This window comes from Echeneis naucrates, chromosome 11 (genome assembly GCF_900963305.1).
Source record: "Echeneis naucrates chromosome 11, fEcheNa1.1, whole genome shotgun sequence".
Classification (NCBI taxonomy): domain Eukaryota; kingdom Metazoa; phylum Chordata; class Actinopteri; order Carangiformes; family Echeneidae; genus Echeneis; species Echeneis naucrates.
The window spans coordinates 7,055,607-7,077,873 of NC_042521.1; the positions used below are offsets into that span (position 1 = coordinate 7,055,607).

The 22,267-nt window shown below is 39.7% G+C and overlaps 4 protein-coding genes across 9 annotated transcripts; all 4 read left to right on the plus strand.

Moving 5' to 3' along the window:
* Positions 1 to 1,729: 1,729 nt before the first annotated feature.
* On the plus strand, positions 1,730 to 3,864 carry mterf1 (mitochondrial transcription termination factor 1). The gene is made up of 2 exons (XM_029514042.1): positions 1,730 to 1,794; positions 2,375 to 3,864. Exon 2 carries the CDS (start codon positions 2,406 to 2,408, stop codon positions 3,561 to 3,563), a length of 1,158 nt encoding a protein of 385 aa, XP_029369902.1. The 5' UTR covers positions 1,730 to 1,794; positions 2,375 to 2,405; the 3' UTR covers positions 3,564 to 3,864.
* dus3l (dihydrouridine synthase 3-like (S. cerevisiae)) lies at positions 1,779 to 9,977 on the plus strand. Of its 3 annotated transcripts, none has more exons than XM_029514041.1 (16): positions 1,779 to 1,794; positions 4,967 to 5,078; positions 5,509 to 5,767; positions 5,855 to 6,203; positions 6,523 to 6,599; positions 6,720 to 6,809; positions 6,976 to 7,017; positions 7,169 to 7,321; positions 7,468 to 7,584; positions 7,760 to 7,825; positions 7,952 to 8,062; positions 8,341 to 8,437; positions 8,617 to 8,692; positions 8,970 to 9,158; positions 9,436 to 9,564; positions 9,676 to 9,977. In XM_029514041.1, exons 2-16 carry the CDS (start codon positions 5,002 to 5,004, stop codon positions 9,746 to 9,748), a joined length of 1,905 nt encoding a protein of 634 aa, XP_029369901.1. In that variant the 5' UTR covers positions 1,779 to 1,794; positions 4,967 to 5,001; the 3' UTR covers positions 9,749 to 9,977. The 3 variants fall into 3 exon arrangements, with proteins under 3 accessions (XP_029369901.1, XP_029369898.1, XP_029369900.1); XM_029514038.1 differs by lacking the exon at positions 1,779 to 1,794 and adding an exon at positions 4,335 to 4,469; XM_029514040.1 differs by lacking the exon at positions 1,779 to 1,794 and adding an exon at positions 4,354 to 4,391.
* An 821-nt stretch (positions 9,978 to 10,798) lies between these two features.
* LOC115051422 (zona pellucida sperm-binding protein 4-like) lies at positions 10,799 to 14,078 on the plus strand. The gene is made up of 11 exons (XM_029514815.1): positions 10,799 to 10,949; positions 11,162 to 11,470; positions 11,553 to 11,662; positions 11,776 to 11,959; positions 12,162 to 12,284; positions 12,375 to 12,544; positions 12,897 to 12,994; positions 13,107 to 13,255; positions 13,350 to 13,527; positions 13,609 to 13,744; positions 13,917 to 14,078. Exons 1-11 carry the CDS (start codon positions 10,799 to 10,801, stop codon positions 14,076 to 14,078), a joined length of 1,770 nt encoding a protein of 589 aa, XP_029370675.1.
* A 1,056-nt stretch (positions 14,079 to 15,134) lies between these two features.
* On the plus strand, positions 15,135 to 21,508 carry cndp2 (carnosine dipeptidase 2). 4 transcript variants are annotated; one of them, XM_029513934.1, is made up of 12 exons: positions 15,135 to 15,215; positions 16,149 to 16,228; positions 16,437 to 16,580; positions 16,801 to 16,963; positions 18,331 to 18,419; positions 19,150 to 19,350; positions 19,494 to 19,578; positions 19,715 to 19,875; positions 19,975 to 20,139; positions 20,584 to 20,725; positions 20,930 to 21,077; positions 21,330 to 21,396. In XM_029513934.1, exons 2-12 carry the CDS (start codon positions 16,169 to 16,171, stop codon positions 21,394 to 21,396), a joined length of 1,425 nt encoding a protein of 474 aa, XP_029369794.1. In that variant the 5' UTR covers positions 15,135 to 15,215; positions 16,149 to 16,168. The 4 variants fall into 4 exon arrangements, with proteins under 4 accessions (XP_029369794.1, XP_029369796.1, XP_029369797.1 ...); XM_029513936.1 differs by lacking the exon at positions 15,135 to 15,215 and having other exon boundaries at positions 15,967 to 16,228; positions 19,150 to 19,355; positions 19,502 to 19,578; positions 21,330 to 21,508; XM_029513933.1 differs by lacking the exon at positions 15,135 to 15,215 and having other exon boundaries at positions 16,169 to 16,228; positions 21,330 to 21,508.
* Positions 21,509 to 22,267: the final 759 nt, after the last annotated feature.

Below are 22,267 nucleotides of genomic sequence, written 5' to 3' on the forward strand. Positions count from 1 at the left end.
ATCCAGAGCCAGCATAATATTCTGCTTGGGCAGTTCTATTACTTTGTAGCTAAACAAAAAAAAAAAAAAAATTCTCAAGGAAAACCAGTGCAGTCATAATTTCCTAAAACATTAAAGTTTCTATTCTGTTTCTTGCTGAAAGGAAACATACCAGCAGCAGTAGCAGCAACAGGAGAGGATGATCTCTGTCTTTGGCTGACAGGAGCCGAGCAGCTTATCGTCTGGCAGATCTTGAATTCCACCCATCTTCTTTTGGGCATTCTTAACTCCTTGATCTGACCTGTGAAAATTTTCTAACTGTGCAACAAAGTCTACAGGAACCACTGAGCATTAGAGAGCTCCCTCAGTTTCTGAATTATTCATTCATTGATGGAGTACTGTGTCACCTGTTAACCAAGCAACTTTACCAAGGAGACCCCAACAAATGGATAAGGACTGGATTCCATGTAATATTAAAAACACAACAGCGGTGTTGTGTCTGAATTGTGCATCAGGTTAGACTTGCTCCTACTTGCTCATACAGGCAACAGCAAATGCTTGAAGCTCAGGAGGGGCACATGGGACTGAGGCCTGGTCTCAACTGCTGCCCCTTTGACAGCTTTGACAGCCCTGTGTCTATTAGGCCACCAAAGCTGCATTGCCTCTGCAGATGTGTCACTGGAAGATACTTTATTTTGAAAAATTACCATGCATGTGGCATGAGTCAAATCTTTGGTATAAGACAGACTGACCAGCTGTATTAGACTGGATTAGGTTTAGTTTGAGAGGCCCTGGGGTCTGATTCACTCCCTCTTATCTAATTCAACAATCTATTGCCCCAACCACTTTGCCCTCTCATTATTTGCTACACTGAAAATGATTAAACCATTCAATGGTGTAAGTCATGGGAGTTTCATTCAGTCACATCATTACCCAGTCAAAATGCTTTGAACAAGGATGAAAAAAACAAACCAAAACCCAAAAACGTTTAACTGGGTGTGTTCGTAGAAAAAAAACTGGGCCCTGTTGATGAATGCAATAAATAGAAATGGGGGTGCTTTTCAGTATAACATGGCGGAAGCTCTTTTGTCTAATGCACAGCAGTTGCTTCAATCATACAGCAGTGAAGTGGAAGTTCATTTGCATAATGACAGTATCATTGTGCTGTTTTAAAATATTCATAAGTGGTGGGGCTCATCAGTAGAGAGGCATTGGGTCAGCAGCTTTTTACAGTGGCATGACGTGAACAGCAACAAATGGCAAATGGTTTCTTGCATCCCGTATGGTTGACATCAAACTGAGCAGTAATGTCTGTAACCAACAGTCTTATACATAGGGAGAATATTGTATTTTTTAATTCAAAGCTTTAAATTCATCATATATCATTTATCATATCTCATTGTCATAACACAGCCATATGCACTAAAAGTATGAGTTTTACATAAATTCTTCTAAGAGCATGGACACATTACACAGTAAACATAATCCAACATTTGTAAACACTGTAGAAGTGAAACATACAGACAATAGCATTTTAATTAATTCACTGATTTAGTGAACATTTATTTTGTTAATTTATCATGCAAGATGTATTCAGATTTCCTCATGGGTTTCTCATGCTGACACTTATAACTTTGCTTCCATCTAGTGGCTGAAAATGAATTGTTAGGGTTAGGGTTAACCCTCCTAGGCGCTAGAAGGCGCTAATCGACAACACACCTTCAGATTTCTGGTTTCCGCTGCTGAAAAACACACTTACCCCGCTGACAGGCATGAGGGCAGCTCTCCGAGAGAAGATTTAAAGTCATGTTCGTGGTATGTGCTGTGGATTGGGTTTCTGTCTTTTAGTAAATTATGTAGACTCTTTAACAGCTGAGGCCTCTCTGCTTGGTCAGGACTTTACATTCAGTTTGGATTAATGTTATTGCAAGTAACATTGTTGGTGTACAGTATCAGTGCTGCATTGACTTGACTACTTTAAATGTATGCTTTTTATCCCATTACATGAAACACAAGTTAAAAGTCAACCAGTGACAGCAGAGAAATTATGTAGATGTGTTAATGCACTTATTGTAATACTTGATCTTTAAAAATAATATAAAAAGATATTTAGTACCCTTCCTCTCACTATAAGATGATGTTAGGTAGATGTTATCACGATAACACTTTCTCAAGTAAAGTTTAACCTTTTCCTGCAGTACAGGATTTTCACAGATGCTGTTATTTCCATTATTTTTTTAAGGTTAAGGATCTGAGTTTGTTAAGATGTTGTCATTGTGTTTTCAAGATGCTGTTATTTCTGTCAGTTGTGTTAAATTGCGTTGGAGTCCTTGGCTGAATATGTCATGTTTGTTTTTCTTTTCTTTTTTTTTTTTATCTTCACTTACACTGGCAGTGATGTCAAAGTGTAGCCCTCCTCATTGAAAATGGCGATGGTACCTAGATTAAGAACTCTACTCGGCCTCCATTGGTCATTGGCGTCACAGCACAGCTTTGGGCCCATCACAGAACGGCTGACATCAGTGCGCCTTCCCAGGACGCTTTGCAGTGATCCTACTGGAAATGATAAGTTGAAGCCACCGGTGAATACAGAGAATGAATCTCTGCTGGAAAGCCTGAATCTCTTGGGAGTTGATGTGAAGATGGTACGCAAGCGTCAGCCTGGAGTGCTTCGTAAAACCTCCACTAACGAGAATGGGCTTGCTCAGTTTCTGCAAAACAAAGGTGCCAGCTGCAGGGTAATCGCCAGCATCATATCCCGTTACCCTCGTGCCATCATGCGGTCGATTGAACACTTAGATCAGCGCTGGGACTTGTGGAGAAACATTTTCAAGACTGATTCAGAAATTGTGACCATCCTGGAACGTTCACCTGAGTCATTCTTCCGGTCGTGTGATAACGGGAACCTGGAGAAGAACATAGCTTTTCTCATCTCACTGGGACTGAGCACAAAAGACCTGCATCGGATGCTGACCACAGCTCCTCGGACTTTCTCCAACAGCTTGGAGCTCAACAAGCAGATGGTGAAGTGTCTGGAAGACATATGTGTAGAGCTTGGCGGGAAGAATCCAGAACAGTTCGCCAAAGCTGTCATATCCCAAAACGTTTACATTCTCATCCGAAGCACAAAGAGAGTCAGGACAAATGTTGTTAACCTGAGAACATCTCTTAAGATGGGCGATTCAGAACTGTTGGCTCTTTTACAAGGCCCTGGAGCAGAAATTCTGGACCTTTCAAATGAATATTTGAAAAAGAATTTTAATGGCCTTCAGCAGAAGATGGCTTCACTTGGGTGTCATAAAGACGTCATTAAGAAACTGATCATTAGCTATCCAATGGTTCTGTACATTGGACTAACAACACTGAGCTCTAAACTGGACTGTCTCCTGAAAGGAGGAATAACAATGCAGCAGATAGTGGACAAGCCGAAGGTTTTGGAATACAGCACAGCAAACATCACAGGGCGAATAGAAGAACTGCAGAGGTTGGGATATGACTTCCAGAAGAATGGCATCAGCATCCTGGATTCTAGCAAGAAGCGATTTGCTGCAAAAATAGAGAAACTTGCTGCCTTGCAGGATTAATGAATGTGCTTGCTTGTGACATCAGACATTGGCTGCTAGTTTTATTTGAAGTTATATTGAGGATAATCATGTCATCTGGTATTTAATATCTTTTACTGTAATGCAGTCAATCTTCTTTATCTATTAATCTGCCATTGATAATTGATTGCTTGGTTTCTAAACTCTCAAAAAATTGTGGACATGACTTTCTCAACTAAAATCTTCAGCTGTCTGGAAGTGAAAGATTTTTTTAGTTAACCAAACAAGGTTGGGAGTGTTTGACATTTTTGAAAAAAGACCAAAAATAAAAAACCAAGTTCCAGATAGGTCTCACTTAATTTTATGTTGCCTGACAAATAAATGAATTCACTGTTGACAGTTTCGGTTCCAATTCCAAGTAGTTTATTGATGAGAATGTAGTGTAATTCATGTGTGAAGCAATCTAGAAATAAAAGTAATTTTTGCAAACAGGGGCATAAAGCTTGGCTCCATTTTCCCATTTATACCCCTGTTCTTTTTACAGTCTTATGTAAACGTGTAATCAATAACACTGTGCTTGTTTTGTCTGTTTTTGGTAATATGGAAGGGGTCTATCATTTTGAGAGATAACCATGCAAGTTAATTCACAGGGGTAAACGGTTCCTGTTTCACCTTCTGACAACAGACTTAAATGAACATGATTTTATTAGTGGTTTTATAGTAAATAATGGTTAGGAATAGTTAAATCTGAGGGCCGGGCTGTTTCTTCCGTACTGCGGAACCTTGTCGTTGCCGCAGTTCACCACGGACATTAACTCTGGCTGCACAACCTTCTCCTCACGCTGGCGGATTACTGCTTTCCGTCGGAGGGTAAGAAACAGAAGTGGAGTGAAAGTTGGCTTTACTCGTTTAGCAAGAGGTTTTGACGACACCTTTTGAAAGTATAAGGTCAGTTTTTGTCTGGTGCTTTACAGGCGTTAGCAGGTTTCTGTTAGCTGTTAGCCTGATTTTAGGCTCCGGATAGCTCCATTTATTTAACACCTGCAGAAAATTATACTACTGTAGCATAATTAGTCCGACAACCTTGGAGGTCAATACTTTGAATAATATGGGTTATTAAACTGGACCATACAACCTGACTAATACAGACATTACACGGAGAAAAGGTAAAATTAAGTCATCTATAATAGGGTGAGGCAGGATCTTAATCATGACTTTTATATATTATTAAAAATGTCATCTGTTTCATATCCTTGTGCCCCTTACTTTCATATTTTTGTGCCAATGTGTGTAAGTGCACTAATAACCAGGTTCCTTGAGTGCACAACATAGTGTGTTAGACCAAACTATATCTGATCATAAGGACAAGCCCAGGATCATGAGATGATGATAGTTGCCATCCGGTTTTTCGATTTAACATAACATGATGCATCTATGTGTTTCAGAAAAAGGACAGGGAGGAAAAGCCTTTGAAGGTGTGATGGAAAAAGCAGCAGCAGAAGCTACTGAAAAGGGGACAAATGTGGCTGTAAAGGGTGAAGCTGCCATCAGACCAGAGTAAGCAACTTTCCATTTATGGCTCACGTAAAAATCAAACTGAGTTTCACACCAAAGTGGTGGAAATCCACTCATCCATGAGATGTGAAGTGTTTGTGTTTTGGAAGCAGACTCTAAAGTCAGATGTGACAGCTGATTAAACATTAGTTTAGCATTGTCAGACTTCAACATCTGAAAAGAACAGTCCACCTTTATTTCCAATAGCACAGACTCATACTTTGAAGCGCTGCCCCTTCCCCCTCATGCTGTCTGCTGCTTTGTCTGATGAAGCAAAGAAAACTAAACAGTCAGCAAAAAGCCTCTTTAAGCTTTACTAAATGCACTTGGCTCTATTTCACTATGGACTTGCTGCTGCAGTTTTGAGGACAGGAAGATGTGAAGAGTGTTTTTGCTTAAGTGATGAAGTTCATGTTTCTTCTTCTAATTTCAGATTCCTAACAACTAAGGAAAAATTTCATGGGTTTATTGACTCTGAATGGAGGGGCTCAAAAGGAGAAAAGGCCAGTGGCCAGGACACAAAGGAGGTTGGTGGGGAGGAACCTGAAGCTAAGAAGCTGAAACTAGACACTGAAGAAAAAAGTACGCAAGGAAAGCCAGATGGTAAACGCCTTCGAGGACAAAATAAATCAAGGCCACACACTAAACCCACTACCTATGATGAGAAGCGTCTGTGTCTCTCAGTCATTCAGGTAAATACAATTTTAATTGACCAATAATAAATGACACACAACTGTGCCATCTGATCATTACTGTCATAATGTGTCCCATTCATACAGGACAACAGGGAATGCCCCTTTGGAGACAAATGCCACTTCGAGCATGACGTTGCTCAGTACATGGCCTGTAAACCTGCTGACATTGGGCAAAGCTGCTACCTTTATGATACTTTTGGAAAGTGTACTTATGGCCTCTCCTGCCGCTTTGCCAAGGCGCACACAACATCTGACTTCAAAACCATGGAGAACACAGATCTAGTGAAGACCCATGACAGGAATCCGGTGAAGAACAGCTTGAGTAAAGACCTCCAAAATCGTCTAAGGAAACGTTCAGTGGCCTTCAAAAAGTCGGAAGAGTACCTGAAAACACTTTCAAACAACAGAAACAAAACAGCACAGCAGGGGAATGGTATGCAGATCTAGATAGATTTACCTGAGTAAATCACATTTGCACACAGATAAACTTCAACACAAATTTCCTTAAGGAATATTGCTGTTATTACATCAGCACACTTGACAGCAGGCAGTTTTGAATAATTTGAGTTGAACGGGTTTTGAATCAAGTGTAAGAATCTGTGTCCGTGATGAAAGAGCTGCTCATTGAAACATGCTTTTTTAGTTTAAATAAATATTTTCAAAAGAGACATATTTAATTAAAAAAATGTCCATGTGTATAATGTAAGTATATGTGAATTTGGTTTTATAATTCAGTTCTCTTACACTCCCAGGTGAAGCTTGTGCAGCTGAAGTTTCTGCTGCTCCAGCAGGAGGAGAGCAGCTTAAGTGTACTGAAGCAGAGACACAGGTACAAACATCTATTTAGACCTACTTTTTATTCCAGTCTGTCAGGTGACAAAGGTGTGTGTCTGGCTTTGCAAGTTGGTTCGCAGCTATTTTTTCTTGTTTCCTCTTTAATGAACTGCAGGCCATTCTAGACAAACAGCCTCCAGTGAAGACTGTTGGTCCACTGACTGATGTAGATATCATCAAGTTGCGCTTTTGTGAAAAGAAACAGGTATATCTCCTCCCACTGTCTCTCCCCTAAAATCTTATTTTTTAGTTAATTTGGTGGCTACCTCAAGGGAGGCATAATAATTTTCTTGTTACAAAAATGTATAGAATATTAGAAGACAGCGTTTATTCATGGATAAACAGTATTTAGTTCTGCTTCTGTGTTTAAGGTGGACTTTAAAGACAAACTCTACCTTGCTCCTCTAACAACTGTAAGTACAAATATCAAACCTAATATTGAACTCAGTGTCAATATGTCAAATGATTCAAAACTGTTCCAACTTAATAATAAAATAATGTAATAATTTAAAGTTTAAATGCAGGGAATTTATTCATATTTAAAAATAAACACATTCTTCTCAGTGTGGAAATCTACCTTTCCGTCGTGTGTGCAAGCGATTTGGTGTAGACATCACCTGCGGGGAGATGGCCATGTGCACAAACCTGCTACAGGGGCAGCAGTCGGAGTGGGCCCTCCTCAAAAGGCATGAAAGTGAAGATCTGTTTGGAGTGCAGGTAAGGCGATCGCTGGAAGATGTCAAAACTTCTCAGAGTTGTTGCACGACTCGGCTCACGTGGCGGTCAGAAATGTGGTGTTTCTTCATGAACAGACGTTTTTGTGTGAGAGTGCTTCATTTCTGAGGTCCAAACTGTGTCTTCAGGTAGAGGGCTGCTTCCCCGACACCATGACGAGGTGTGCAGAGCTAATCAACAACAATACTGATGTTGATTTTGTGGACATCAACTCTGGATGCCCCATTGAGCTTGTCTACAAGAAGGTAAACCTTCATTTAACCAGGTTGCTCGAGTTCAATTTATGGACAGTTGCAGTTGTGTTAATTAATTAATGCACGTTTATTGATACTATTTGTAGATAAATAAAAGAGGTTACTTAAGGTGAATAATCATGATAAAGTAAGAAACACAAGTGGTGTTTTTGTTCTTCCTCATCAGGGCGGAGGCTGTGGCTTGATGACACGCACCAGAAAATTTGAACAGATCGTCAAGGGAATGAACTATGTAAGTTTGCGCTTGTTCTGTTTTAAAATATTATATATTTTGTTTTTAGTGAGGCATAATATTGCCACAATGGAAATGTGTTGTATTACAAAGACCAAATTAAAACATAGCTATCTCTTTCTGAAGGTCCTTGATGTCCCTTTAACAGTCAAGATCCGCACTGGGGTTCAGGAGAAGAGCAACGTTGCACACAAACTCATCCCAGAGATGAAAAATTGGGGCGTTTCCATGATCACTGTAAGTGTTTTAGTCACAGAAAAATTAATAGATTGGAGCAACACAACGAATTGTTAAATAATATCTAAGAACAGTTTTTTTGAATGCTTATCTACACTTATTTCCTTTTACTCATTTAGTTTTACTTGGTAGTGATTCATCTGTCAGGGATGTACCAAGTCTTTTAATAATCATACAAAAACAGTTTATTTTCCTTTGTCTGCTATTTTTATATCTGCTAATGAATAAGACAGACTACTGTATGATGCCATGGATCTGATGCTGTTGTTTTCTTGCAGCTGCATGGCCGATCCAGAGAGCAACGCTACACTAAATTAGCTGACTGGGATTATATTTCCAGCTGCTCCAAACTGGCAAATCCTGTCCCACTTTTTGGTATGTGGATTTGTGAACCATGCTAATGTGCAAAATGTTAATAAGGACATAAATACAAGAAAACGACTTTATCTAGTGGGGGAGAAGGGCCAGTTGCACATTTTTTGATCACAATATTGTAAATGTTTCACAGGCCACTGGATAATAATAATAACTGAAACTTGATTTCATTATTCCAGGAAATGGAGACATTTTGTCTTATGAAGATGCCATGAAAGCAAGAGAGACTGGAGTCTCTGGTTTAATGATTGCAAGGTACACCATATGGATTTAACAATAAATAATAAACTGCCATAACTGTACCTGTAAAGAATTAGACACCACTATCATCCATTTTCATATTTGCTATAATTGGTATTGTGACTATGCATAGTAATCAGTGTGTATGTTACCTTGTGTTTTCTTACTTTTGCAAAGTAAGTCCCTTTTTTAGGAGTTACTCCACATTACATTTCCTAGTTATTTTTGTTGTTTACTTGAAATTGAATACAATGTTCAGTCAGTTATGCATGTTTTACTTTTGTCTCCTCAGGGGAGCTCTCATTAAGCCCTGGATCTTTACTGAGATAAAGGAGAGCAGACACTGGGACATCTCATCCAGTGAACGATTAGATATCCTCAAGGATTTCACCAATTTTGGCCTGGAGCACTGGGGCTGTGACACTCGAGGTGTGGAGAAGACGCGTACCTTCATGCTGGAGTGGCTCTCCTTTATGTGCAGGTCAGCATCACTGTACATGTCAACATACTGTATTTCTTCGGCCATATGTAGGCGATATTTATTACTGTTGAGTATATGCTGTGACATTACAGTATATAAATAGACCCAGTTTCAGACTCATCAATGTGTTTGATACCTTTTGAAATATAAATGGCCATGATTTTTTGGTGGTATTTTTTCAATATTATTCTGAACTAAACTGTAGCAACAAAACCATCAAATATTTCTGTTAATTCTCGTTGGATAAAACCTGAATATCGGACTGTTTTAACTACAGATATATTCCCGTGGGCCTGTTGGAGCGAGTGCCTCAGAAAATCAATGAGCGACCGCCGTACTACATGGGCAGAAACTACTTGGAGACTCTGATGGCTAGTCAAAATGTTGGAGACTGGGTCAGGATTAGGTGAGCTGATAAATGTTTTAAAGAATGCCATTCAATACCAAACTGCATTAAGATCAATATTTTATTTCATGCATTTTGTGATTATAACTTTTTATCTTCTTCCTTCTCCAGTGAAATGCTCCTTGGACCTGTACCAAAGAATTTCATCTTCTTGCCCAAACATAAAGCAAATTCCTACAAGTGATTTCTTCTTCTTTTTTTTTTTTTTTTTTTTTTTTTCTTTGTCTGATGACTAAAATGCATCCAGGATTTTTAATTATTTTGTTTCTCTTCATTGGCTCTGGAGAGTAAAGAAAACCTGGTGTTTAAAAAGTATTTCTTTGATCTGTGGTGCAGTTGTAAACTTTATGGATGTTTGTCTGTTCAAAATTATGTGATAAAGTCTTCAGCCACACTGAAATATTTCTGTTTTGTTTTGTTTTTACTGCAATGAATAAAATTGCCTGCATATCTTTTTTTAATAAGCGGGGAAATAGTAGCTGAGTTTTGCAATTTCCAGGGAATCCATTTCATATCACAATAAAATACTTAGACACATCTTAATATTCTAGTAACTGATCTGATCTGGCATAGGCCCTGTGATGGGCTGGTGACCCCTCACCAAATGTGAGCTGGAATTGGCTCCAGCCACCCCCCCCCCCCGTGACCTGGAGATGGATAAGCAGGACAAGATGGATGAACCATTGATCTGAGATTGTGTAAAAAAACTGGAACCAAACTCTAATGAGGTCCAGTTTCGGGTCTAAATTCTTACAAGGCTCCGATCTCAGTTACTTTTACACTCCTCACTAATTGCAGCTCACACCGGGAATCAAACCGTGACCTTCTTATTGTGAGGTGCCATCGCTAAGCGCTACACCACTGTGCTGCTCAAGGCACATGGCAGAAAAGTGATAGATCAGCAATCTCCATCTGTATCGTGTTGGATTGGTAACACACAGCACAACCCCCAGTGACCCCTCCATAGACACCAGAGACTCGGCTGGCAGAAAGACCCGTTCGTGAACGAATCTGAGCCTGTGGTGCACATGCGTGGACCAGGAAAAAAAAGAACGAATCACCCACTGAGATGACTTGTTACTCCGAGCCATACAAAAGATTAGTTCAAAATGAGCGAATCGTTCACGAACGACACATCACTAATTAGCTCCTTAATCAGTTGCAGCAGGCGCAACCAATCAGCGGCGCCTTTATACCGGGCTGTGCGCCAGCAGACTGCCTCTCACTCGGTTCCATGGCTGGGCTCAGGGTCTCGGTTCTGCTGGTCCTGTCTGGGACCTTGCTGTGGGCTTCAGTGCAGGGTTGGGCCCGGATCAACCAAACTCAGCTCCTCGGTTTATATGAGGCCGGACAGCGGGGTGGCGTTCCGAGCTTTACATCCACCGGTAAAACACCTTAACTCTTCTCAAACGTTTCATTTTAATATTTATATTATGTGTACGGTTTTAACTAGGCCATCTGAAGATTGGGGCTTATGTGATCTTCTTACTGCCGTTGTAAATGACTTTTTTTTTTTTTTTTTTTTTTTTCCCTCTCATTGATAGCTCAGATTTTAATTAGTGTCCAATAATCTACAATGGTGGCTGCTCCCTTTCAGATAACAATGAGTTTGAGGATGAAGAAATTCCTGAAGATGCAATGCCTGAATTTGAAGGCCATTCTACCACTGACAACTTTGACCCTTTTGCTCTACATGGAGTCCAAAATGAAAATGATTTTGGTGGAAGAAACTGGGTCAGCGGTCCAGACGGCAGCTTTCAGGTGGAGTTTGTCAATGCTCCTCCACCTCCGAGGAGTTGGACTAGCACTACCAGTCCAAGTTCTTCTGGAATAGCTGTTATTTGTAGTGAAGCTGGCTTCCAGATTTTTCTGCCATCGGGTCGCTTAGATGAAGTGAAAGTTTTGGGTATGTGCATGACTTTTCTGCCTGTTTGTAGTTATCGTTATTTCTGTTGACTGCATATTAACCTTCCATGATTCCTTTCCAGGCTCAAAAGAGCTGCTTCCTATCATGGATGCACCTGTGTCTTGTGGCTATGATGTAAACCTCTTCAAGAACACGTTGACTGTCCCATTCACTGGGTGCAATGTGAGATATGTAAGTTGTTTACTTGGCTCTTCCAAAACTTCTGGCAAGATAATTCAGCTGTATGTATCACTGCAGCCCTGCTTGCAAGTCCGTTCAGTCACTCTAATGCAAACTGATTTCAGGCTAACGGCTACAGCCTGCAGTTGTTGTATACGGATGCGTTTGGTGCGACTCAAGTTGCTACTGCATCTTGTGAGGAAAGTCTAAAAGGTGACTCCAGTCTGTTCCCTCGTGCCAATGCCAAACCCAAAGTGTGCCCTTACTCAACAACACCACCACCGACAACACCACCATCAAAAGCAAAAAGTGAGTACAAGTAATGCAGCAGATTATTTCACTTTAGTTTAATATAGTTCACCCTATATGGAATAAAATTGCACTGAATGGGAGTTCTTTAATTAGACTGAAATATTCTTGACCTCAAGCCTGAACTGTCTTGGCTGGAGATTGCTTTTCTAATTAAACGTTCAAGTAAACTGTTGCATATTGAACCCTTCTTTGTTTCCAGATTGTGGTGTCGCCATTGGGGAGAGGGTGACTTGTGGCCAGTTAGGAATTATGCCATCAGCTTGTATGATGATGGGGTGTTGTGTGGATTTATATACATCTGCCTGCTACTATCCAATGGATGGTATTGCTTCTGTTTCTTTTTCCCAATGACAAATTCAGCCATTCTTGAAACTGAGAGCTCCTGTGACTAACTGCCTTTTTCTAATTGCAGAGTGCACAGCAGATCAACATTTTGTTTTTGCCATTCGCTCCAATTCTGCCTCTATCCCTGTTGACCCCACCAAGCTTGTTATTCCTGGGACAAACTGTAAACCGGTCTTTCTTAATGACCAGGTTGCCATTTTTAAATTCAAAGTTACAGAATGTGGAACTCACTTCTATGTAAGTTGTGCTTTCTGACTGACTCTTACACAATAGTATTTGAAAAAATGTCCTGCCATAGTAATGTTTTAGTTGTACTGACTAGTTTGACCATCCCCTTGCTCCAACTGGCTTAAGTTTTACTGTCACTCTTGAGGTATTTAATTTGCACATGTTTAAAGCCTATGCTGCCACCCATTGAGTGTTTCTTGAACTTAACAATTACCATGTCGTCCAACACGTCACCCTGACCTGTCATCAAGGAAAGTCGCACTGAAATGCTAAACATGCTGGTGTTCTGGCGATTGCTGCCAGCTCCTACTTCGACCATCTTGTATGATGATGCACTCCCTAAGAACACATCTCTCTGCAGGAAGTTGGTGGGACAAAGATCTACCTGGCTGAAGTGCAGAGTGTTGTCCAAGCTCTCAACCTTAAGTATGGCATAATTACAAGAAGTGACCCGCTTAGGTTAGTGGCTCAGATGATAGTTTTCTCTACTGCTGTTCAAGCCTAGTTTTATGCTCTTAGAGCTGCCCTTGAATATGCACACTTTTTTTTTCTTTTTTTCTCTTCTCCCTAGGTTCATGGTTGAGTGCCGCTACGGCAAAGGTGGTGCTGTTTCCCAGTCACTGGCCAGCATTGGCTACATGGTTAAGACCCCAAGTTCTCCTGTGCCAACATCTGTTGTCAACAGTGGTTTATATGGTGTCCAGCTGAGGATTGCTAAAGGTTGTATTTTTAAAATGAATGCAATAATCATAACTGGCTGAGTGAGTTTAACAACTCTAGTTCAATTCATGTTTTTGTGCTGCAATGCCAACAGACCAGACATACTCAAGTTACCTGCCAACTTACCATCAGCCCTTGCGACTGCTCCTTGGCAAGCCAGTGTATCTTGAACTACGCTTGAAGTCTCCTAAACCAGATGCAGTAATACTTGTTAACTACTGTCTAGCTTACCCCCGCTCTGCAAAGAATGCACTGGTGCTTGTTTATGAGGGGTAAGCATGACTTTACCTGCTGGCTTTATAAAAATCACTTGTTCTCATTACATTTAGCAATAACTTGTGCTTGCATCATAGGTGTGCCAACCCTCTTGATCCAAATGTATCCATCCTTAAAGTCAGTGACCTTCCCACAAATCGTCACCAGAGGCGCTTTGTAGTCACCGCTTTCCAATTTATGGATCAACTGACAAACAAGTACCTTGATGAAGAGGTGAGTTAAACTTCTTGGCTACACGCTTAAACAAGTTGGAATTCAGCATGGGCTGAGTAGGGGCAGAGCCTTAAGCAGCAAGGCTTATGGTACTCTGCTCAGCTGTGTAGTAAATCTGGGATTTTAGCTGCCAGATAAAATCCTTCTAATGTTTTAATTTAAAAACCTACAGATCTACTTCATGTGCTCTTCAGAAGTGTGTAGGCCTGCAGAAAAGACATGTGCAGAGCGCTGCTTTGATGGAAAGGTGAGTCACCAATCTTGGCAATGTGAACTCTTTAAACCAGTGTCTAATCAAGTTCTCTCTTCTAGGCACCATAAGGAATTGCAGTGATGAAGAAAAAGAATGAAGTCAATCAAACTTTTTATACTTTTTAATAAAGACAAGATTAAGTATAACCTCAGCATGTTGAAACTGTCTGTAGTGCTGAAATTAAAATAACAAATTATTGGCTTGATATTGGAGTCATGTTCATGTCTCTGGTTACTCTTTGTAAGGTTCTGGTATGGCATACCTGACTTTAGTGTCACAATCAGGTCTTACGAAATGCAAAATGGCATTTAAAGACCATGCAGTAGCAATGTATGTTTTGACTAAAGTCATGAAGCACAAAGATGGAAATAACCCATTTCAGAGACATAAGGGGGCTGTTAAAGTAATAAGGATATGAGTGCTCAACTTGAATAGTAAAACTGACAGTTGAGATCTTTATCTTTAAAGCAGAACTCCACCCCCATCAGACCAAAGTGTCAGAACTAGTTTTAGTTATAAATTCTCATCTTGACAATGAGAATAACTTTAGGTTGGGCTGTTTCAGAATAGCACAAACTTTTTTTTTTTTTTTTTTTTTGGGGGGGGGTTTACCAGTAGGGATTTTTTTTTTTCTTGCAACTCAAAACTTTATATTTAATGCTCAACTAAGTTTTAAAACTATTTCAGCCAGCATTCAAAGTGGTAGAGATGAAATTTCTATTTAGAAGGAAGCATGAGACAAATGGGATAAAAGTGAGGTAAAGAAAGACCAAATGTTAAGAGATAAAACTGAAACCAAGACTACCAGACACTTGCACGATCTAGTTAAGATACTGGATGTATTTTTTTATTTTAAGCAGTTTTCTGGTTTTCTACAGAGAAATTGTTCTAATTTACTGCTTCATTTTTGTTCAAACATGCCTTAGTTTGAGAACTACCGTCCTTGAATAATAAAACTTTACGTCTCTGCTAGGAGTGCTGTTTTACGTCCACAGCTGTTGAAATGGGCCGTTTTAAATGTCTGTGTTAAGTGAGGAGGGCCAATCTCCTCATCTTCAACATCTCTGGAAGACACGACACTTTCCTGCAGACGGCCTCAGGCTCGGTCACTCAGCAGTCACCGCTGACCCACAATCCTTTGCGGCCATACATCCTCCGGTTTTCCCCTTACACACTCACTGCAGTCCGTCTATGACCAAACCAGGAACCGTCTGTCAGGTGAGGACGGTCACATGTTGACGATTAAGTCAGCTGTTCTCAACTGAACAGGAAGTCCATTAATGAATCGCTGATTGATTTTCTGAATTTGGCACAAAGAGCGAGCTGTCATTTTGAGTGATTTAAGTCACGATGCTGCGGTTACGCAGTCAGAGTTAGCCGAGCCAGCTAGCATCACATCGGTCTTCTCTTCTTCTCTGTTAGCTTGAGATTATATCTAACTGCAGCTGTTTTCTTTCCTTCTTTCTGTTTTTTTTTTAAAGCTCTGGGTACGTGCTAATTTCATCAGCTAAGTAGTTTCAGCAGTACAGTTGAAGTTATGCACGGTTATAAAGTGCTGGTGTACCAACGTATGGAAGTGAAACTCGCAAACTTCACTAAATGTCAGCTGCCTCATCGTTTGCAGTCAGTCTATTTGGCAAATAAATACAATCACACGTATTCATGTATGCACGGCGCGGTCAAAAGAGATTCAGCTTAACTTTAAAATGTCCCCAGACATTCCCCAAGCTTATCTCTTGAAAAATCAGTTTTTTAGCCACAGTTTGATTAAAGTCACCAAGCAACATAATTTATTGAAAAATTCAGAGAATGATGCCAGGCAAAAGTTCACTAAAGTTCAAGCATCTGCAGTTTTTAGTGATGTGATTGATAATCAACATTGGCAGACAGCTTGGAGGGATGACATTCTTATGTAAATTCATATTTTGTCTCTGAAGACTCAAACCACTGGGCCAGTGAGCTGTGTTTAGTGTTGGAAAGTAGACTAGCTAATAAACTTGCTCTCGTGCCCTGCTCCCTGCATGCACAACAGAGAAGCTGGAATTACAGCAGCAGTCAGCAGTTAGCAAGAGGGTGTGTTCTTTGTCCTTCCATAATATAGCAGAGGAATTGAGGTGGACTCTCACACCACTCTGCCTGCTCTCCCTTCAGTTCCTCCTGTTGCTGCAAAGATGGCTCACCTTCCAGCACTTTTCAAGTATGTGGATGAACACCAGGATCTGTATGTGCAGGTGAGTTCATTCTGAGCTTTTGGCATGATTATGTCGTGTAGTATTTTTATTCCGACTGAATGTTGGACTTACTGAACTTAAGTTAGAGTTTCACTAATGTTGTAAATAATGAATTAGTGAACATTATGAAAGCATAACAGTTGTCATTCTCAAGAGCAAAGCTACCAACCTTCGACACAAAATTTTATGCAAGTCTTTTTTTTCTTAGCGCCTTGCTGAATGGGTAGGAGTCCCAAGTGTGTCTGCTTGGCCAGAGAAGCGTGGGGACATCAAAAAGATGATGGACATGGCAGCCAAGGACATTGAGAGGCTGGGGGGAACAGTGGAGATGGTGGACATCGGCAAACAGAAAGTAAGGCTGCATGATAGTACAAGTGAGACCTTAATCTTAGGAAATTGCCATCTGCTGTATTATCAATTGCAGATGAAAATGCAGCATTTCACTTAGTTTGTTGTTGTTTGATTAAGACAATACATTTTCATTCTGGAAACCTTCATTTCCTCAAATCTACTACAATTTCTACATAATGATTGCATTTATAGTCATTGTATTGACCATTTTTTTCATACAGCTTCCCTCTGGAGAGGAGATCCCCCTACCTCCTATCATCCTGGGGCGTTTGGGGTCAGACCCGGGTAAGAAGACTGTGTGTATCTATGGCCACCTTGATGTACAGCCAGCCAGTCTTGATGATGGCTGGGATACAGAGCCTTTCACTCTGGTGGAGAAAGATGGTAAGAGCAGAACTCCTTCAGCTACTTTTAGCCTAAAATTACTATGAAACTGCTTTGCTCTCAGTGAAGTTTGAAAATTGACACCATTTCACTGGAAGCCATTGAAGGAGACATGAATGCAAGATGAGGAATGATATACTTATCCTAATGGTCTCAGTTTCTTGTCTCCTATGTAATGATTACACTTTTGTATTTTGCTTTGCAATTTCACTGTATCACAACTGAAATAAATGATTAACATGTTTGGTAGAGAGTCAACGATGACGTTTGAATAAAAACATTCATCAAAAACTGCTTAATGGCATTTACACCCCAGTATAAATTCTGTCTTTGGTCAGCAGCTTTGTTTTCTTCAGTCCTTCATAAAAGTGACTTTGTTCTTTGCACTTTTATCAGCTTTGTTCTTATGATCATATCAGAGCAGGCTAGCTATTTCCAAAGTCCAGCCTAGTTACCTCAGGCTAGACCCATGTTCTTAGCCACATATTATCCTCAAAACTGGCAGATCTAGTTGACCCAGTGTTAGCTGCTCACTTTCGATTTTCTTTGAATCAATGGAGAACAAGAATAATACATTGCACCATTCTTTTGTTGGTGCCTGTGCACTGAGACTTAACACAAAACAAAAGTTGCACTGGAACAATCTTAAGAGGGTGTGTTCATCATATGTTCAACAACACAAACTGACAACAGATTAGGACAGTCACCTGTTCTGTTCCAAACATTGAAAAATATTTCTAATAGTTAATTGAAACTTAATTCTTTAATTTGTTGGCTTTTTCTGTTCTTCGAGTAAGAGTACAATGTGCATTTTCTGATGATAGTCAGATGACAGAAAGCAGCACATCCACTTCCCCCTGTCTCATCTGTTAAACTCTACTCTTGCTTGCGAAATATTGTCATATCTTTTGCTTTCAGTCAGCGTTTAAGTCGATATCATTAGGCCAACTAGGCATACTTTTTGTCACGTGTAAGCACGTAACTATGTATGTATCATTCACCTAGTTACGCCATAAAAGAAAAATATCCGTGTTTTGTTTGATTGAGGCAAAAGCTCTGTAGCCAGAGAGAATCCAGGAAGTGGTTTCTTTATAGACCAGAGAATGAAATTATCGGCGTTAGTAAAATGGATGAAAAGAGACCTTGGCTACTCTTAGATCCTGTTTAATAAGAATAGGGTGACACCAGACAGAAAAAAAAAATAAATCCAAACATCTCTTCAAAAGTGGTTCTTCATTCAGGCTCAGCTTGGTGTGATTAGCTTTGTTTTCAGTCACAGTCTGAACTGAACAAACCTAAACTGTGCCTGTGTGAGGTTAACATTAACAATGACAAACTAATTTTAAAACATTGTTATCTCTTTGCAGGCAAGCTCTATGGAAGAGGTTCCACTGATGACAAGGGTCCAGTGTTGGCCTGGTTTAACTGCATTGAGGCCTACCAGAAGATCCAGCAGGTGAAGTTACTATCACAATTTGACATTTACTCATGTAGTAATGACACTCTACAGTGTTTGTGTTTTGAAGACCAAAAATAATGTGATGTTGCTTCTTAATGTTTTTGATAGTTGGGTGTGGTTGAACAGTGATGGGAAACATCAGCAGTCAAACAGGAATTCAGTGTGAATTCATGGGTGTGCTGTGAAATTTTATTGTTTTGACTAAATACAAACTGAGTGAAATGATTGAAAAAATGTTGTGGTTTATTAATAAAACAAAAGAAAAACTAAGATAGTTAGATATAACATAGTTGATCTGAAATTATTCAACACACTCAGAATTATCTCTGTGGCCATTTCTCACTGATCACCTTTAACATCAGTAGAATAAGTGGCTGTAGGCTTCAGGATTATGTTAACACTGCTGCATGTCTTTTCTACGCACCAATTTAATGATTAAAAACAATCTCATCCTGTTTTTGCTGTTTTGGAATCACATTTACCTGTCCCTGAATCAATATTTGACAATGGTGACATACTGTACAATTAGCATGAATTAGGGCGCTCCAGTGAACACAGACAGGATCTTTCAATGTGCTATTTTCCAAATGAAATGATCTGAGGGTGCATTGTTTCACCTCAAGAAAAAGTTGTTTGCAACTTTCTTTTTCTTGCACACTGTGAGTGATGATGAGGATAGATATATAAATATATAGAAGCTTTAACAATTTTTTCTTTATTGTGGCAGGAGCTTCCCATCAACATCAAATTCTGCTTTGAGGGGATGGAGGAATCTGGTTCTGAGGGCCTGGATGAACTGGTGTTTTCTCGAAAAGACACCTTCCTAAAAGACGTGGACTATGTCTGCATCTCTGACAACTACTGGCTGGGCAAGACGAAACCCTGCATCACCTATGGCCTGAGAGGAATCTGCTACTTCTTTATTGAGGTGAAGTTAGACTGTAGTTACTTAATTTCTTTTTGTTATTCATTAAACAGTAGTAAAACAGAAGTGTAGCAATGAATTCTAACATTAAGTGAAATTGTTTTGATGCCACTCATAAAAATAACTGTTTATTTTTAACTTTAAAGGTGGAGAGCTGTGAGAAGGACCTACACTCAGGAGTTTTTGGTGGCTCTGTTCATGAGGCCATGACTGACCTAATCACACTTATGGGCAAGCGACTCTGTTTAGTTAATCTAAATTGAATGATAAAAACCCTCTTCAGTGTACTTTTAGAGTCAAAACCCTGGTCACCAATGTGTGTTGGTCTCTAGGAGTTTTGAACTCTGTTGTGTCACTTTCCAAACAGGCAGTCTGATAGACAGGAGGGGGAAGATTTTGGTTCCTGGGGTATGTGATGATGTGGCCCCTCTGACAGAAGACGAAAAAAAGCTGTATGAGAAAATTGATTTTGATTTGGATGAGTACTGCAGTGATGTTGGAGTTAAACATCTGCTTCATGACACCAAGGCAAGAAACAGCTTGTTTTTGCATCACTGCTCCACTTCTTTGAGTTGCTTAATGGAAATTCATCCTAATGTCAGTATGTTTTTAATATTTGCCCTGTAGGAGCAAATCCTGATGCACCGCTGGAGGTACCCATCTCTTTCTCTTCATGGCATTGAAGGCGCATTCTCTGAGGCAGGAGCCAAGACTGTTATCCCCCGCAAGGTCACTGGAAAGTTCTCCATCCGCCTCGTCCCTGACATGGACCCCAAAATTGTGGAGAAGCAGGTAATATCTTAACGTCAACATGTGGCTTGAATACTGTCGTTGTGAATGTGTAGAAAAAGCATAAGTCTGCAAGAAAAATCAACAACTTGGCCAAAGACATCAGTCCAGAGGTTGTGAGTCACATATGATTCATTCAATTGTGGTAATTTGGAAAGAATGTGACATCTACAACTAAATTTCTGCTGGAAAGCAGGTTTACAGAAAAGCCTAAATAGTTTTTGACTCAATGAATATGGATCTTTACTAATGAATTTCAACTAAGGTTAATAAATTATTATTCATGCACATTGCAGAACAATAATTAATGAGATCAGCCCATAATGGAAGCAACATTTACATCAGATTTTTTTACATATTTTTTAGACTACATAAGTGCTTGTTTGTTACTTTGTTTTGTTGCATAATCCCTTTGTTTTGACAAATTTTGTCTTATTTATTTCCAAGGTTATTGACCATCTGCAAAGCAAATTTGCTGAATTGGGAACCCCCAACAAACTGAAAGTCTATATGGGCCATGGAGCCAAGGCCTGGGTGTCAGACTTCAACCACCCACACTACATGGCAGGACGAAAGGCCATGAAAACAGGTACAGACAGAGATTCATTTGAATGGATGAAAGCACTGGAAAAAAATTTTGAATGACAAAAATTGTATGTCCTTCCAGAAACAAGCTTTTGTTTCTATTTTTAGAATAACTTAGAAAACAATAAGAGTATGAACAGTAAGCCAAAGTTGTTCTCATTTGAACATGTCTTAGTTACTTTGTCTTGTCATCCCTGTTGTGTTATAGTATTTGGTGTGGAGCCAGACCTGACACGTGAGGGTGGAAGCATCCCTGTCACCCTGACTTTCCAGGAGGCCACTGGGCGTAATGTTATGCTGCTACCAGTTGGATCATCTGATGATGGAGCTCATTCTCAGAATGAGAAAATCAACAGGTGTGTCTTAGTGCATAGTTAAATTTCCAAGGAACTGAAAAGTTGGCTTATTTCATGGAATTTTAAGGGTTTTTATATAGGGCTGTTGATTGCTATCATTCACTCTTTGTTATATTAAATTTAATGAAAGGTCTTGTTAACATTTTCCATCTTAAAGTAGTAAGATTTTAGATGTATATGTATTGTAACTGGAAACAACCACATCTATCCACTGATTACCAAGCTCGAGTGTTTTCGTGTTTCCTTTTTCAGATCCAACTACATTCAGGGAATCAAGATGCTGGGTGCATACTTCCACGAGGTTTCCCAACTGGAGTGAAGCGATAATCATGAAAAATGTAAACAAATATCCACCTCACTGTTTCGAGCCGTAGCACCTTCCACAGTAAACACAATCTGCCTACTAACAATAAAGGTTTTTTTCATTGTTACTGTTTTTGCCCTCTTTATTTGAAACAATGATTCCCAGTTATTTTAATTCAGAAAACCAATTATCTGCTGATGATTAACTACCACCTTCTTCATACGTGTTTTAAAGTTTTAAAGGTAATTGGATCTGGACTCTGGTTAAAAGAAAGCACATGTTAATGCAACGTGTAAATTCATCTTCATCATGAGTTATTTCTATGAGCAATTTTTGTCTGTCTGTGTGACAAAGTAGATCCGAAATGTGGGATCCTGTCCCTTTAACAATAGAGGCGGTGCTACTTAGGGTTGCCAGATCTGCAGTCTCCCCAGGCAAATTGGCAACTTGTGAAGTGCTGTCCCCTGTTGGTATGATTTGTAATACTTGACTTTTAATTGTGTGTGGTGTTGCTTTCTAAATGTAAACGTTTTTGGCAATTAAGAATGGTGTTGGAGGTAACAAGCAGCACATTTGTTTCTGGTTTCTTTTGATTATGTTCAGTCATTTTGCTGGTCTTGTTGCTAGGACCTAGCAACTCTGAATCAACCATTTGATTCTAAGTTAGGGCCAGCTTTACGTATTGCAACACACATTTTTTATTAGTATTTTATAAGTGTTTTGTATGCCTTCTTTTATAAAGTCTTATAAAATCACCACCATTAAACATTTTCAGTACGGTGGGGGATGGATGGAAAGAACCTGGCAACATTTTTTTTTTCCCCGGCGCGGGAAAGTCGTAAACACCAACAGCGGAAGAAAGACCTCAGTATAGTTTCATTTATTT